The sequence below is a fragment of the Haemaphysalis longicornis genome, unplaced genomic scaffold (assembly GCF_048455015.1).
Source record: "Haemaphysalis longicornis isolate Haplotype H1 unplaced genomic scaffold, Haemaphysalis longicornis Haplotype H1 scaffold_1, whole genome shotgun sequence".
NCBI lineage: Eukaryota > Metazoa > Arthropoda > Arachnida > Ixodida > Ixodidae > Haemaphysalis > Haemaphysalis longicornis.
The window spans coordinates 379,249,864-379,267,891 of record NW_027526203.1 but is presented as its reverse complement, the minus strand read 5'-3'; the positions used below and the strand labels follow the sequence as shown (position 1 = coordinate 379,267,891).

Here is an 18,028-nt window from a genome sequence, read left to right as displayed (position 1 = left end):
CCGTCTTGGAATAGCATGCTCTGTCTCTCCCTCCCTCCTTTCTCTCTCCCTCTCTCTCACTCGTGTGTGTGTGTGAGAGCGCGTGCGTGCGTGCGTGCGTGCTTTCGTGTGTGGGTGTGTGTGTTTAGTGCCGGGTGTTGCAGATACTAATGTGTAGCAGCGATCAGTCAGTTCGTTAACAGAAGATTTATTCAGGTTTAATGCAGTGACTTCTCAAACACTGGTTTAAACGGTGTCAATGCCAATTTGGCAATTACACACCACATTGAAAGGACCCGATACAGTCGTTTGCAAAATGTTACCTCTTACACCGCTCTTTTCATAGCGTTTAAAAAAAAAAATTTGGAGGTTTTTTATGCGCCGAAGATACACTGCACTGAGAGGCGCGCCGAAGTGGACGGTACATATTAATTTAGCCACATGGGGTTAAAGGGCGCCCGAAATCTCGACACAGGGGCGTTTTGTTTTTTCGCTTCCATCAGTAAAACGGCCGTCGCGGCCGGAACCGAAGCTGCGTCCTTTGGACGTTGTAAAGATATATCGCGGAGCAGCATAGCCCTCGACCCTCTCTGCGCGGGGCATGTATCCAACTGACGCCCCGTCCTTGCAACGCTATAGAAAAAGTTGTGCGAGAAGTGGCCTGTCATAAACAACTGCATCGAATGTGGTCTGCAACTCATGCACCCACAGCGCTCAAACAAAAAACTAGAAGTTGTTTGATCGAGTTAAACTGCTTTAGCACTGTAGCGAAAAAAATAATACTACTGGTTGTTGCTCCACACGATGACCGACAGTATTCGTTCTGCCTTATTTTAACGTGCGCGGCTATTCGTGTGTTCGTTGATTTTCGGCTCTGCTTCTTCGTCGTATTTAGTTTTGAACTCACTTTTACAGAGCACTGCAGTGTACTGCGAGATGTCTGAGCTAAGTTTAAGCTTATATACGTTCAACGCGGTGGGGCTACGGCTGCACATAACAGGTTGTTCTTAGTGCAGGTCTACAGGTTAATTTCGGCCGCCTCAAGCTCTGTACCATACGCCGATATCTAGTACACACGGTTTCCTTTTTCTCTCTCTTTTTCACTTCGCCGCAGCCGTAATTACAAGCTGCACGCGTCGCAGGATGTGAAACCAGCGACTTCGTGCTCAGCAGTCCGAAGCCTCAGTCGCTGAGCCACTCCGCGGTGTGCATTAGTGCCTTGTGTTATATGCCGAGCGGAATTATTACGTGTGCGCGGCATGCAAGAGTGAGAGTGCCGGTTTCATTTATGTGCTGGCGTCGTGCTGGAGTAGGCTACTTAGGTACCTCATTTCCTTCAACTGCGAACGCCTGCAATGCGCGTGAATTTAAAGTGGAAGCTTGTCGGTCGACTTGTGCGTTCGTGGCGATGTGAACAGCGTGGCAACGACGCAACACGGAAGAAAGGCTAGCCAGACACAGAAGGAAGGGAAGCTAGCTTGCGCTGTTTCCAAAATAAAATCCAGTTGTAGGTCAGCGCTAGTGTGCGTGTGTCTGTGCTTTCTTCCGCGTGCTTCGTCCGCCGTCGTGTTGTTCGGCCGTGAATGCAAAACGAAATGATGAAGAAGCCATCCCGCAATGGTATCCTGGCTACGCGAGTTGTTTTAGCTGGTTGCGACGTGAGAGAGAGAGAGAGAGAGAGAGAGAGAGAGAGAGAGAGAGAGAGAGAGAGAGAGAGAGAGAGAGAGAGAGAGAGAGAGAGAGAGAGAGAGAGAGAGAGAGAGAGAGAGAGCGTGGCCACGACAAGAGTGCTTCCTTGCAGGGATTGGAAAGAACATAAGGTACAGGTGATGAGATGAGCGCCTGCTCAGGCTGCTTTCAAGGAGAGGGATTCTCCTTCCTGTTGGACGGGCCATCCAAACTGTCCCTGAGGAGAAGGGTCGTTATGCCGCTCTTCAAGCGAGACGATTGTCGCAGCTTCTCCTTCTCCCCAGCTGCTGAGTATGACGAAAAGCGGGACCTCACCCGACTAAGTGAGGAGGAGCGGGTCGATACACACGTCGCGAAGTACGCACCAAGGGATATTCGCGGCCACGGGCCCCATTCTAGACTTCGTGAATTCGCCACGTTGGCCGGAAGCGTTTTCTGACAGGCTCTCGGTGTCTTCCGGCAGACAAAATTTAGTTTAAGCTCTTGTGCAGACGACACACGCAGAACCACGAGCTGGCAAGCACGTCGATTAGAGCGGATGTGAAGCAGACGACGGGACAGGAAGCGGAAACGAAACGAGAGAAGTTTCGGTACAGTTTCGGTAAGTCAGGACTATTGTGAGCTCTGACCTGCGTTAGTCACAGTTAGGTAGCCATGCCAGGGCTAATAACTTTAGTAAGTGGCCGGTTAGGAACTGGCCATAAATAAGCGCCACACTCACTGTCGACCTGTGAGCACGAAAGTGCACGTACGAGTCGCGGTACGCATCTGCACTTGAACACGCAGTCCGCATCAACTATGAACGCCTTAGCGCTGTAACAGGGCCCGTCTTAGCGTGTCTGAGCGGTTGCACAAGGCGCCGTCGAGGGAGGGGTCCCTTCCCACCTATGCGATTTTTAATATGAAAGCATTAAATCCCCACTGTGCGAAAAAGCGGCGCTGTTGTCCGGTACAGAAGGCCGCCGCAGCTGTAAAGCGTAAAAACATAAAAAATGGCGCAATTTGCGCCAAGCTGCGTGTGTGGGCTGATTTCCATTGAGTAAATCAATTAGTTTGAAACGAAAACTGGCTACACTGGAGTTCGTGGGGAACCAAAAATTAAACCCGGGTCTCCTGCGGTGTAGCAGGATCCAAGTGCGTTACCTGCGGCGGAACAAGGGCTAGCGTATAGATCGGACGACGCTGACGTCATATTGCGTGGCAGAAGCAAGTGACGGAACGTGGAGAGAGCACTCAGTCAAAAAGAACGCTGATTCTGGGGAAGAAGTGCTCGCATCACAAAAAAAGAAGGACGTGCTGTCCCCCGCCTCCTCAATTCGCTCGAGCGCGTGCGTGCGAATTGAGAAGGCGGGGGATAGCACGCCGTTCTTTTTTTGTGATGCGAGCACTTCTTCCCCAGAATCAGCGTTCTTCTTGACTGGGTGCTCTCTCCACGTTCCGTCACTTGCTTCTGCCACGCAATATGACGTCAGCGCCGTCCGCTCTATACGCTAGCCCTTGTTCCGCCGCAGGTAACGCACTTGGATCCTGCTACACCGCAGGAGACCCGGGTTTGGTTCCCCACGAACTCCAGTGTAGCCAGTTTTCGTTTCAAACTATTTGATTTACTCAATGGAAATCAGCCCACATACGCAGCTTGGCACAAATCGCGCCAAATTGCGCCACGTGCGTGCGTGGGTGTGTGTGTGTGTTTGTGTGTGTGTGTGTGTGTGTGTGTGTGAGAGAGAGAGAGAGAGAGAGAGAGAGAGAGAGAGAGAGAGAGAGAGAGAGAGAGAGAGAGAGAGAGAGAGAGAGAGAGAGAGAGAGAGAGATTCATTAACGGCTGGGTCAGGGGGAGCGCGTGGCGGGGGCCGACCTTCTGGCCACTGGAGACGAGGGTGGTCTGTGAGCGTGCGTAATGGATCATACAGCGCACTTCAGCGGCACCCGAGAAATGCCTTCGCGTTCCACCGCGTAAACAGTCTCAAGTGGCTCTCTGGATTTTTTTACATTTCTGATTTAACCGAACAAAGGGCCCGAGACGACCTAGATCGTTGTTCGTTTTCGGAATGAGCTGGTGGTATAGTAAACCTGTGAGTAGCGGCCCGACGAGGCCCGCTTTCCTCGTCCCTCTTCTTTGCCCGTGTAGCCCTTCGCCGCCCAGTCGGCACCGTTTCGGAACAGCGCCAACAAGAGTGTCAGAACGCATAAATATATGACAGGTACGACACACGAGGTGAAATATTGGCCAGAAAACGCCGGTTCGACAAATTGAGCGGCATAAAAGAGTGCATAAACAATAGTGGCGAATGAGAACGCATCGCTATTTGGTATGAGTGTGGTTTATGTCCGGAGAATTTTTAATATACGGGTCCATTGCCCGCGGAGTGATGCCAGAGAACACTACGAGCAGCGTTGAAGTCGCGGGGAAGTCGTCTGATGTGCTGGGTGAGCGTGCTGTTGGCTGATTTGAACTTGCGCCGATAAAGGCTCTGCGCGTCGACGTATCATGGGGTACACCCTCTGGAAATGGTTCTTTACGTCTAAAGTGCGCCGCCAAGTTTTTAGGAGAGACGAAGCTTCGCGTGTCGATCTCCGCGTACGGACAGCTGGCCTCCACTCCTTACCTGTATTTCGTAGATATTTTATCGCTTCACTGAGCCGTGTGCCCTTCGTGCTCGTGGAAGGAATGGGCGGTGCGTTGTACGTTTCGTTTCAACCTAAGCCAGAGCACTGCCGACAGTGCAAGCCGTCGATTGGCTGAGTAGCACCACGTGAAGCTGGCAAGCAGAAAGTAAAACTATGCGTGTTTTACGCCACTCCAAGCCAAATCTATGCCGAAGCGGCACAAGAAACGTCTTCTGACCTCAAACACGAATATGCAGTACGTAACGTTTATATTTTCTTTGTTTTCAGAAAGATGCCGCTTTCCTGCAAGAAACTGACCGGGTACTACAAAAGAAAACGATAATGTAATGTTGAGAATCCAGGAAGACCGCAGATGCCGTGAAAAACTATGTCAGAAAAGTAAACCTGCAGGGCCCCGCATCCGAGGGACGAACACCCCCGAGAAGAACGCGACAGTGGGACAATATTTATAGGCCCTGGAGAGTAAGACATTGCAACAAAACTCTGAAGAGTTTGGGTGCTCCACTGTCGAAGCATGCTGCAGGCTCCAACAACCCCGAACAGGCTGATGGTGACGACAGCCCAAATGAGGCAAAAGCCGCAATCCCGTTTTCATTGCCTGCAGCGCTGAGAGAATTTGGGACGTCACAGAGAGTCAAAAACGTTAGAATACCGAGGGAAAGCTTAACTTTGCCGCAGATGAGCACATTTAATCCAGTCCACTACCACGCGATTGAATTTCTTGGCGCCTTCCTTGCATGAACTGAATCGTAGCAGGCAGACCCTGGCGTCCGACATGAATTTCGAACACTTACAAAACAGATGAAGTTTTCTTTTTCATTGTTTTTCAAGCTAATGTTGCGAACAAAAACATGAAATGCAAAACAAGGGACATTGTAACAACCACAAAGCCTCTCGAAGCGCGCAGTGATTACACCGTTGGTTTGGAAAGCGGTTCTTGGTTGACAAAATGTTCACATATTCGGATGTTTACGTACAATGTAAAGTCGAATGCCTATGTATAAACACGAGCCTACAGAAAAAAAGGGGCGAACACAGAAATTCGCCCAGGGCGCTTGGTGGTGTAAGACTGGTCCGTATACCTATATGTATGTCGCATTTTTGCGCGTGACAAGCGAACGTGATTGGTCGATGTGTCGACATTTCTCACCTCTCGTGGCTGATAATGACAATGATAATGACAACACATGAATATTCCGTTTCAAGCACGTAAGGCCCACATTGGAGCTAATCTTCAACGTTTGTGCGTGCCTCGGCGCACTCGAGCGGACGTGCACATTTACAGCGGATAAGTTTAACGAGGAAGTCGTGGAAATTACATTCGCACCCACGCCACAGTGCTTGCAAAACAGTGATCCCATACTGCGACGCCACGAGCATTCGACAAGTTGTTATCGGCTCGAGTGCATATGTTATGGCGCTGTAATGAGAACACGCTGTCTCTTCCTCTTACCGCGTTCCCTCCGCCTGCTACGCGCACGAGTCAGCGGCCGAAGATGCCGAGTCGCTTCTCATGCACTCGACATCCCTCGCAAGAAAGGTGGGGCGCTTTTAAACATATACATCCTTTAGAAGGACAAGCTCCGATAATTACACGTGTGTGCTTCCACTATCGTACGACAGGCCGCGTGTTGTGCGTCAAAAAGGGATGCGACCCCGGAACGACCAACGAACTAAACCTCGGCAATAAACCTCTTTAAGCTGACGCTGGCATGGCTCACTTTGACATCGAACAACTGTCACGCGGTGGAGTTGAATGTCCACTCAATTAAATGGGGCAGCTAGAAAAATGTTTTCGAAGCGAAATACGAGATACGTAGCATGATGGAGGAAAAATATTGGGGCGTTAAAACCTATTATGGAAGTTCGTTACAATTGAACTGCTGAAGTGAGGCTCGTCGTGTGCACGGTTAAGGAATGCAAAAATTACTTGCATTTTGAAATTAACCATTATAGTTCCTGGTATTTATTGTATATTACATGGCGGATAGTTCTTCTTTTAGCTCGTTTTTTTTTACCTACCACCTTAAGCCAATATGAGTCATCCTGATTCAACAAAAATTACGTATTCACTCCTACTCGAAAATTTTCATTGAAAGCGTAGTTCGCTAATGAAGACCACCTTAAATTTCGTAAAATTCCCCGGTACAAGACACGTGCCGTAGTTGTCCATTCCAAGCAGCGATTAAAACGCGATGGAGACGTCCGCTGCAGGTGGCTTTTGTCGCTAGATCTCCACGCTTACGGATCCTGACCGCTATTTCGCTCGGAATGCACGCTATAAACGCTCCATGTGACCATAAATTAAGAGGAAGAGAGGTCGAAGGTTCTAGGGTGAGCGTGACGAGGTTTTGTGGACTCGCGTATACCCACGGCACAAAACGCGCACCTTGCATATCTGTTTCCCCCGCGGTAACGACCTCACCTGGGGGAAAATATAAAAATTGAGGGTCTAATATTTTAAGAACCGATCGAATGTAGGCCATGCATGGATCACAAAGTTGCAGGTCGCACAGCTATCGCTTGCAGAGGCTAAAGAATTCGGCCATTTCTCTAGATCAGTGCTAACGTATTCAATTTTCGGATGTACACTTGTTTGGTACCATGCGGAGCTTGTGAGCGGAAAAAAAAAAGGAAAAAGAAAAGTTTCTCAAACGCCGATATCTGACAGTTGCGTTGGCGTTCATGAGCAAAATTCTGTCATCTTACGGATACCTTCCCGCTAGCTAGGAGCGATTGGAAACTGAAGCGTAGAGCCAATAAACAACTTTTCCCTCAAGCAATACCGCTGCGGTAATGTATGCTTTGAGACGAATTCCGCTTCTGATAGTCATCGTAACAGCCATGCTCCTTTAAATTGGTACAGTCCTGTGTATTAACTTTTTCTTCGAGCATAAGCCTCGGTTTTCCCCCTTGTACCGGTCCTTATATAAAATACTGAGGGCTGCACGCAACGCGCGCTTCGGACCCCCACCCCTCACTAGGTTTACTCGTCTAGTGCATTATAGTGGATATTATCGAGTTACTGGGCGCATAAAATTCAGGCCGCGACCATGACGGAGACTGAAACTTTCTCCTTCGTCGAGTTCTGAAATAATTTCCGCCCGAACACGTGCGCACGGCGGACAGATGATCCGCAAGCATGCCCCACTGAGCCAAAAGCTGTGAAAGATTCGAGTTTTCGGCAGAACTTATGCCGTGCAGGTATGCTGTTCGAGAGGTCTTCGGCATTGCCACGAACGGAATACCTGCTGCAGCATGAATCCGAGACTCATTACATCAATTACTTTCACCCAGGGGCTTGGAGGGCCGAAAACAGCTGCTCGGACTCACCGCGAACATGGCGTTTTGCAGGCCGAACGGGATGGGCGTGAGCCTGGAGATGATGACAACCTTGAAGGCGTGGCCCGTGTCCAGGAGCGCCAAAGTGGAGCGGACCACTTCGCTGGACAGCATCCGAGCCATGATGAAGCCCAGGAAGAAGCGCTTCATGACCGTGTGCGCCACCGAGATGCCGACAGACGCGGCCCCGGCAGTGACCGCGAGGCCCAGGACGAGGCCGAAGTGGTAGCCGCAGGCAAAGTTGAGCAGTATGTAGCCCCAGGTGAGCGGGAAGGCCACCAAGGTGTACATGAGCACGAACACCAGGCACACCGTCTCGCGATCCTGGCTGTCCAGCCAGACGAGGCATCCGCGCACGTACTGCTTGCCCCACAGCAGCGTGAGCGCGAGGCCCGCGAGCACGGCGATCGTGGTCAGGGCCCTGAGGAGCCAGGCCCGGTCGTACTTGACCGACGACTTCGCTCCGCCGGCCGGCTGCGCCCGATGCTCGACGGTGACGATGGTGCAGGGCGGGACATCGTTCTCTCCGTCCGGCGCGCAGCCACGGAGAGATAGCAGACGACCGTGCGCGGAGGAAACCATCGGCTCGCCTGTCCCATGTGCGGGCCGCTGGCCTGTCCGGCTTGCGTGAGCAGCCTCCTTGACAGCTGGGCGCACTCGGTGCTCAGCGAGCACACGGGCTGCAGCGCAGGTGCTGCGGCATGCTCGCAAACTGTCAGGAGGTCACCGACGGCGACCGCACGCAGGCGCCAATACACAACAAACCGCCGACGCTCTGCTCTCGATCCGCCGTGCCATTTCCCTTCCAGCCTCTTCCGCTCGCTCTCTTCCTCGGTGCCAGCGCCATCTCCAGGCGCCCAGCGCAGGCTGAAAGCAGACGATGTCTGGTCGGAGGGCGAGGGAGCTGGGCTGGCCGCGTGTGTGTGCTATCCATTCTGCAGGCTGCGAGGTGGAAGGCCTCTAACGGTTGAAAACCTCATTGAGGCTGTTTTACTGATGTAAAAACAGCCTCCGCGCACGCCGTTCCTCCTGGATCAACCGGCACGCCGTTCTAGGAGCGGGAGCCGACGAAAAACGTGGGGAAGCAAGACACCTCCCCTCCTCTTACTATCAGTAATGTATGTGTTTGCAATGTAAATAACAAAGAAGAGTTAATATTCAACTAGCCTTAATATTCATGGTGACATGATTGTCGAGGTAAAAATGTCTAACGCGGGCAAAGATCCAATCGAGTATGTAATATCCAACGTGCATGAGGGACTGAAGATCCAAGAGGCCCTGAGTGCACAACAGTCTCAATATTAAATGTGACGAAAAATTGAATCATGCCTGAATGTCCAATGGTCTTGAGTACCCATCGAGACAGCAGACCCAACAATGCCTAATTTTCTATCCTGTCTCTTATTGAATCGTTTCCCGCTCCTGACTTTTTCATGGATGGACTTCAGGCACAGTTTGGTTAATTAGGGCGCTGAAAAACTCCACACACACGCACGCACACACACACACACACACACACACACACACACACACACACACACACACACACACACACACACACACACACACACACACACACACACACACACACACACACACACACACACACACACACACACACACACACACACACACACACACACACACACACACACACATATATATATATATATATATATATATATATATATATATATATATATACTTATTTTATCTTATATATATATCTTATATTAATCTTAACTGGTCACAGTTGGCACAGGACCGAGGTAATTGGAGAAGAATGGGAGAGGCCTTTGCCCTGCAATGGGCGTAGATAGGCTGCTGTTGCTGCTGCTGCTGATGATGATATCTTATATTTATGCCTTGTCATTCTTTTCGTTGTGCGTGTGTTTTTATGCTTATTTGCTGGTACTTTTATGTTGTTTTTAGTCCGATTGCATCTTATTTATACTGCTCACTTCTACACTACAGTTGCACCCTGACATGTGTTTACGCACTGTATGTATGATTATCTACTCGTGTTGTTTGTGGTCGAGACGGACCGTGCAGTTATCCTTGTTTTCGCAACACAGGGTAGTGTTGTTCTTTTGACCGTGCATTTTGCCATGAATTGGGGCGCAGGCCCTGTCAAGCCTTTATTGGCTTTTTGCCTGTGCTCCAAACATCGTTGAGAGAGAGAGAGAAGAAACATTTAATAGAGCAGACGGTGGTGGTTGAGCCGTCACTCGGTGGGATGGGTTCACCTCAATCCAGGTACATGTTGAATAAATCGAATTGAATTGAATTGAATATATATATAAGGGTTGGCAGTCAAGAAAACCTTGAAAAGCAAAGGGGAGAATGCGGTAGGTCATAGAAACAGATGAAGATTTTTGTGAGACAGAAAGAAAGTGGTGAAAAAATGCCCGCCGGGTGGGATCCGAACCCACGACCTCCAGAATACCGGTCTGGTGCGATGACCACTACGCTACCGGCGGGGCTGTTTCCCCACCACTTTCTCGGGTGATATATATATATATATATATATATATATATATATATATATATATATATATTTATATATATATATATATATATATATATATATATATATATATATATATATATATATATATATATATATATATATATATATATATATATATATATATATATATATATATATATATATATATATATATATATATATATATATATATAAGAAACTTCTCGAGGAGCCAGAACAAATATTTGAGAAAATGGTTCACTCACGATTGAAAACAAAAACAGTGTGTTACTGATGTTTCGACTGGAAGACTAGTCCTCCAGTCAAAACGTGAGCGAACCACTGTTTTTAAACGTTAAACCTCACAACCAATTAATCAATCAGTCTGATTGATTTGGATTCGCTATCTTGGAAGCGTTATCACGCATATTTTTAGCGCGACAAGGCTTCCTTAGTTACATCGTAACGGGCATATTAATAGGGACGATAAATGTTTGCTGTTGCACATGTTTAATCGTGTGAAAATCAACAATGAATTTCCACTGCACATTGAGCTTAGTCGCATATTCTTGAAGGGCTGACGCAGCGGCCTTAAATGCCCGAGCGCAACTGTGAACTGACTGAGCGTTGTCAGAGTGAACAGTGTTCGGTATGCCGCGTCTTGACACGAACCGACGGAACGCTAGCAGCGTGGTAGCCGCTGTCATACCCGAAGTCAGCTCCACATGTATGGCCCGAGTGACAGCACATGAAAATAATAAAATGTAGGCTTTCGCCGGAGGAGCTTTTCCGCACACGTAGAGTGGTCCACAGAAGTCCAGGCCGACCACAGAGAACGGGTGTGCTGCCGTGATTCTGTCGCTTGGCAATGGAGCAAACGGTGCAGTTTGGGCACCCAGCCTCCGGCGTCTGCACGTCAGGCATTGGGCCAGCCCCCTTTTGACAGTTCGGCGTCCCTTCACAATCCAGAACCGTTCTCGCGTCTCCGTAAGCGTGGCTTCGACTCCACCATGAAGAGTGCGGTGATGGGCCGCCAAAACGATGGGGTATAGGTAAACTTGTGCCGCGCAGGTAGCAGAATCGGGTGCTTGACGTCTATGCGGGAATTCAATTTGTGTAATCGGCCTCCTACGCGGTGCAGACCTTCGTCATCCATGAAGGGTGAAAGCCGGAGCCCCGCCGATGTCGAACTGAAGGAATGGTCTGACCGACTGAGCCCTCATTTTCACAGCCGTTTTTCACCCCGTCACGTCACCGTCACGTCACCGTCATCCGTCATGGGCGGCGTTTTTCGACCGATTTCTCGCCGAAAACGGTGCGACGGTGACGGGAGGCCGAGCTCTACGTTTCCGTCACGTCAACGTGACGGGACCATGCCCCGCGCTAAACCAGCTTATCAGAAAACAATTTTTTACGGCTAAATTTAGCGAAAAGTGAGCACAAACCATTTTCTTTACTTTTCAGATTAAAAACGCTCAATTCTAGGCTAAACTCATCACTGGGGAGACGACCCTGTAATCTGACGGAGAGCTCCAGTACGAACGCTACTCGTTTACGTCTCCGTCGCGGTTTCTTGACGTGACGGTGCTGTGACGGAGAAGGCGACGGCTGTGTGAATGAGGGCTGAGAGTGCGCGTACTTCAGTGCTGAATAACTCCAGCTGGACGTGCCGGATCCAGTAGCGTTCGGCATTCATTGTCTCAGTTGCTGTGAGGGGACCGCTTGCTGATGGCCCTCGCCGCTGGGAATTTTGCAGAAAACGTAGAATCCAGGCCGTGACCCGCAAGAGGCGCCTGAGGGTGCTGTAATTTTCTACGGTCAATACCTGTTCGTGCCTCGTGACATCGCATGGGCAAACCAAAGTTTCCTGTGACATTTCGAGCTCCTTTGGGTCAACATCCTCAATGTGCGTGTCAGGGAACTCCTGTTTTGGACCTAGGCGCCACGAAGGTCCATGCCACCATTGGGTTGAGTGCAGAAGAGCCGCCGCCGATGTACCTCGTGAGACTAAATCTGCCGGGTTGTCTTTCCCGCTGCAATGGTTCCAATCTGTAGGAGCAGTTAGTCGTCGTATTTCAGCCACGCGGTGTTCTACGAATTGGTCACGCTTTGAGGCGGCGCTCGTAATCCAGTGCAGCGCGTCAGAGAGTCCGTCCACAAACTCACGGGGGAGTCTTACAGACGTGTACGTCAGTCGACAGCCACCTGGAGGCTGGAAGCCGACAGAGGCAGCAGCCAGCGGCGATCCTACGCGAAACGAACCGCGTACGGTCGCCACAACTTCCAACCCAAAATCAGAGCACCATCCACCGCTGTTTTTCTTTATATTGCCACCGCCTTTCGGTGGAAAGCCGATCTCTATTAAGCACTGCCTGGCCCCTTTATGCGATCACTATTTTGTCTGCATGGCCCCTTGAAGATCTGCCCGATCCGGCGGTGACATACAGCGGTAGGGCAGCGTTGGACCGCTGGCACCATCCGACACACCTGGCGTCCGGCTTCTCGACGCATCTCGCACCCCTTGTACGCATTGGAAAATGGAGTGTGACGTGAGTGCGTGGTGGCGTAAACGGCAAAAGCCGGTGGAATGGGAATCACGGCGAAGAAATACCTATACTGTAACAACACGAAAGGAGCGACGGGGAACTAATGCCGATGCTAAAGTACGTCTCGTCCGTTTTCTCCGTTGTGCGTTAACATTTTTTTGCGGTCACTATAAACGAACCAAACCAACCGAGAGTTTTATTAAGCTAATTGCTGCCGCGGCATTAACTCAACCACCCAATTTTGTGTTTGAATTTGAGTTTGTTTATTTGGAGAAATGGTACATAAAAATAGGCAAGCCTATCTGAGGGAGAATTCAACCACTGGTCGGCTGACAAAAAAGCCCGAGTAATGAGTGAGTGAGTGAAAAAGACTTTATTAAAAGCCGGCAACAGACGTAGTGTTGCCACTACGCCCGGACGGAGCCACTCGTCGGTCCTTTGGCCACTATACTAGACGGGCGCCGTCGCTGCTCACTGCGGTGGTGGTCGCCCTGTTCCCCGGAGGGAGGATGACGCCCCGCAGCTTTCACTCCAGTGCTGCCGTTCTAGAGCCGACAGGGTCTGCTGGACAGCTGAAAGTTGGTCCTCCTTGCTGTAACTTCGCGTGACGTCTTGATACCACGGCGGGAGGTCGGTCCTGGTTGAAGCCTCTACTGGTCTAACCGCACAGTCCCACAACAAATGGGCAGCAGTCGCTCTGGCGTTGTTGCACAACACACACGTGTCGTCTGGGTATACAGTTCTGGTGATATGTGCCGCATTATGACCGGGGTCAGTGATGAATTGGTCTGCAGTTGTCTGAATATTGATGCTTGCTCCCTAGTTAGCTCGGGTGTGGTGGTGCCATCACCCTTCTATTGTTTCTGTAATACTTGGTTACACCTTGAAAGGTGTCGAACCTATTATTGGTCTCCATCCAACACTCTGCAGACGAATCCATTACTGCCGCGCGGCCTGCTAATTCTCGCGCTACAGTATTAGCCGTCTCGCTGTGGTTGGCCATTGTCTCTGACACATCGTTCCCTGCATGGGCGGGAAACCACTTCACTGTTATCCTCCGTTTGTTAAGGTAAAAAAATTTGCGGGGGCCGGCAGGTCCCCAGATTGCTGCAACACGAGACATCGATCCACACCCTAAAAGTGCCTACTTGTTGCATTTTAAAATTTATGGGGAGCATTTTGCTATGACACTTTCATATAAAACTACTTCCATTACTCTTAGTAAAACGTCGTCCCATCAATTCACTTCTGTACAGAGGTGAAGCCGACTATATAAAACTGCTTACATTTCTCTTGGTGAAATGTCACCCAACCAATCCACTTCTTTTTAGAGGTGAAGCCGACTTTGATATAGAAGTGCTTTCATTACTCTTAGTGAAATGTCGCACCACCACTTCCCTTCTGTATAAAGGCGAATCCGACTCTATTGGCGGTGAGCGCGAACACAAGCGGCGCTGCGAAGCGCGCCTCCGTTACGTCGGCTTAGGGATTCTCGCATTTGTCGTCTGCTTCACTCGGGCTCCCTCTCCCTGTTGTTTCTTTGCGCTCGGTTGACGTCTGATGCTTGTCCGCACCAGATGTTGCATCTGAGCAACTTGTTATTGTAATAATAGACTTAAAATTGCATACACTAGCTCAAGGCGTGAGTAAAAGTATAGTTTTGGATATCGCTACGAAAGAAACATTGCCGGCGTCACCCCATTGTTTGCGAAGCCGGTTCTGTGCGGAGCCCCAAGATTCGGAGTTAGGGGTCAGCTTCTGTCTTAAGCTATCTTTCGACAAAGGGAACAGCCAGCTGCTAATAACCGACAACAGCGTAAGTGCAATACCAAAACAAATACCAGGCCTTCGGGACTGTCGGCTTTGGCAGAAGGCATTACGATTCCCGGTAATCGTATGTAAAGCAAGAGCTTTTGCAACCTTGCCGAACGCTCGAAAGTAGTGTATCACATCACTTTACGTTGTCATGGCATGATAGTATGCCGACATGCACTATGGGCTGCAAGAACTGTATGTTGAGTTCCAAATAACCAACGGTGTGTATAGGCGCATGCTGGTTTTATACCAGGCTTCCAACCAGTATGGAGGTTTATTGAGCAAAACGAGTCACGTCTACGGTAATGATACAGTAACACTATGTTTGTTCAGACCTGGAGGGATATTTTGGTACATTCCCCAAAGGCATATCTTCCCAATATTCAGATATGCGTTATAGGAAAACTGCACTCAAGAGGAGGCAGGGGAGGAGAAAACTTTAAGAGTAAAATAGAGCTGATTAGTGGGCCGGGTCCTCAGTCCAGGACAAGCCAGTAAGAATAATTTTCGTCAATTCATAGAACGCCATCCCGAGTGGACTGGGATCTGATCTTTACGCCTGGAAGGGTTGGAAAACAACAGAGATGCTTGGAAATATTCATCGGTTTCGATTCTTGTAATATATGCACGTATACTATTTATTGTGTTCGTTAGCGAGTCTCCCTCGTAGCAGATCGCGCGCACAGCGAACTACTAAGTGAAGCACAGCTCATAAAACATCGAGCGGGAAGTTCCCAGACAGTACAGCGGCAGCGTCCTCCTTGGGTACCCAACAAGGTCGAACATTGCGCGTATCGCAAGCACGCTAAACATGGGTTTTAATCAAGGCATACTACACCCATCAACTTCGGCAGCTTCAACAGCGCACGCAACACTGTTTCTGTCCTGCCCGGCCAAAAGAACGACCCGAACTACGAGGCGAGCTGTCAAATCAAATGACGCGGCGCTATACTACGCGCGCTACATTAAAAGGCGCCGCCGAGACGGTCGACTTAATTATGTAGCTTCGCTCTGCGAGGGACAGCCTGAACTTCGCTGCAACCACAGAACGCTGCTCTGCAGTCTGGAGGAGGCGCTTTCAAGTGCTACACGCCACTTTACCCGAGCAATGGAGCACCACACCAACTACTCGGACACCCATTACGCAGCCAACAGAAAGCCACGACTGGCGGTGTTCGCATCAATACGGCGGAGCAGCGGGTCGAGACAAAGGACAAAAAGCAGAGGCAAAAAGTTGACTTACCCCAGGGGTGACAGAAAACGAACTACTTAATAGTCCGTTGACAAGGAGTCGAACGCTCACGTCAGAGTGCGATAGCTCTGGCATTGCTACCAAGTCTGGCGCAAGGTCGTATTGACACAAAACACCTGCCAAGTATCGATGCTCCACTATGTCGATGGCTTTCGGTTGATCTAGAGAGATGAAGCATCCAGAAGCACCTATCTTTGTCGCATAACTGAACTAATCTCGCATCAATGCCAGGAACGAGAAAATAGTGCGACCTGGCACGCCGGACATTGGTGCAGGGCTTATAGTATCGAGCAAAACGGTTCTAGTTCATCTGGCCGAAATGGATGCTACAATTTCGTAGCCAGTGTTCAGGAGTGTGGTCGGTCGGTACGCCTGGGGGTGCGTAAGATCCCCGCCTGGTTTTACGATCAAGATGACGCGGCCCTCACGGAAGGATTCCGGCCTTATGTGGGGAGAAAGCCGTTCACCCTCTTGAGAAGCGCACCCCGAATGCCAGGCAAAAAGTTGTGAAACCAAGCAGGGATTCCGTCAGGCCCAGACACCGACGCACCGTTCAATTGATTGACGCACTCACTCAGCCCGTCCGCATGCATCCACCGGAGTGCACAGAGACTCAACAAGGCGATCTGCCACGCATGGCAGAACACAACAAAATGCGCTAAGCCTGTTCTCAAGATCCTCAGCATCCCATGACCTGTCCTCGTTGCCTGGCTGCCAGTGGTTGTAGTGCCGTTAAACCTACGAAGTATGTATTAACTCGCCCTAACGACTACGCTCCTAACTTCAAAGCAAAGTTTACCTTACCGACATGCCCTTGTTCACGTGTCCGGAACCTTCCCGTATATTCCCGTATCTTCCAGAAGCTGATTTATGCCTGTGCTACACGGCGACTTTCAATTGAAAATTGAACGCTCAACTAGAAGTGCGCCCTGTGCATTTACAATGGCACACTCGATAGACAATTGGTTCAACGGCCTTCGGAAGGCCTTTGAAAAGGCCGTGTAGCACAGGTGTTAGGGATTTTGCGACCCCTGTACGAGAACGACATCCCCGACTACGAGTACGGATTCCTGGGCAAGTTGGTCTGGAAATATGAAAAAAATTCATACTCTATACAGACAAGGGAGAAAAAGAGAAGAGACTCCCTACAAAAAATAGTGATGTCTCGGCCTGTCGTATAGAGGTAATTGCGACAACATCGTTAATCACTGCGGCAAGGTATCGCAGCATGCTTAAATTTCAAGGGCAGCAGGAATCGGTTTTAATTTCTTCGAGAGAAACCTACCACCTGAGATTCTCCTGGAAATCCGAATCGGGCCCTTGACGTAACCTAGAGGTTATTCTAACCGCTCTTCGCGGTCGAGTCTGTTAAACGCGCACATTTGCAGATCTCGTCTGGCGAAAACAGCCCTGTATATAGCAATTGTAATGAAGACGGGTCCTGTCTTACCTACTATCCTGTCTGTTACCTATTATCCTGTAAGCGATTTTCGGGATTCAGGTTTCGGAGCCTAGGGGGGCCACTTCGCAAATTTGAATTGCCATAACAGTGCTGGCTTTACTTTCATTCGGGGCTTCTGAAACAGGATGGATGCTTTTCCTTCCTGAGCTTTATTATAAAAAATGGCTCCAATCCACACTGTGAAGGTGGTTGGAAAGCAAAGCTTTAAACGACACTCACAGTAATTTACCGCGCGACGTCACTTCAATTCACGCACATGGCTTTACGAAGAGTGAATCCAGATATTCTGTCAGCCGTTACCTGGAATAAGCGGGGGCGGCGTCCCGAACGCAGCAGCAGCGTCGGCCACGTCGGGGCTAGAGCGGCGGACGCCGCCGCTGTAGCACGGCCGTGAGTCGGGAGAAAGAAAACGGAGAGGAGCGTCTTTCGAAGGGTGAGAAAGCGGAACCTAGCCATCTTGATGTGCTAGCTCGGGGCTACACCACCGCGCGACACAAGCGTAGACACCGAAACAATTCGGTATGTGAGCTTAATGATTCCTTTTTATACCGATTTAAACTAGTTAGTTTAGTAAATTTGAGAATTGCGAGAAAGCTGAGGGAACTTTTGCAATCGCTATTTATCAGGACCAGTTGCTCCTTCCGCCTTTTGTAATACCTCTTAAAACACAACCGAATTGGCATTAATCAATTTAGAAAGCGGAGTCCCATTCGTGGCAAGCAGTGCGCAAAAGATAGCGTTTGTCTAGCGGCCAGATGTCTGTATGTCGTATTTAAATTTTGTTTTCCTGCCCTTCAAACCAATCCTTAACGTATCTTTGCCGTACG

General features: G+C 49.7%; 1 protein-coding gene across 1 annotated transcript in view; it reads right to left on the bottom strand.

Annotated features, from left to right (window-relative positions):
• Positions 1-8,439, bottom strand: part of LOC144155162 (transmembrane protein 64) — a 72,137-nt gene extending 63,698 nt beyond the window's left edge. Inside the window, exon 1 of the mRNA XM_077686443.1 lies at positions 7,630-8,439. Within this exon, the coding sequence (XP_077542569.1) occupies positions 7,630-8,220 (591 nt within the window). The 5' untranslated portion in view covers positions 8,221-8,439. The remainder of the gene's footprint in view (positions 1-7,629) is intronic.
• Positions 8,440-18,028: the final 9,589 nt, after the last annotated feature.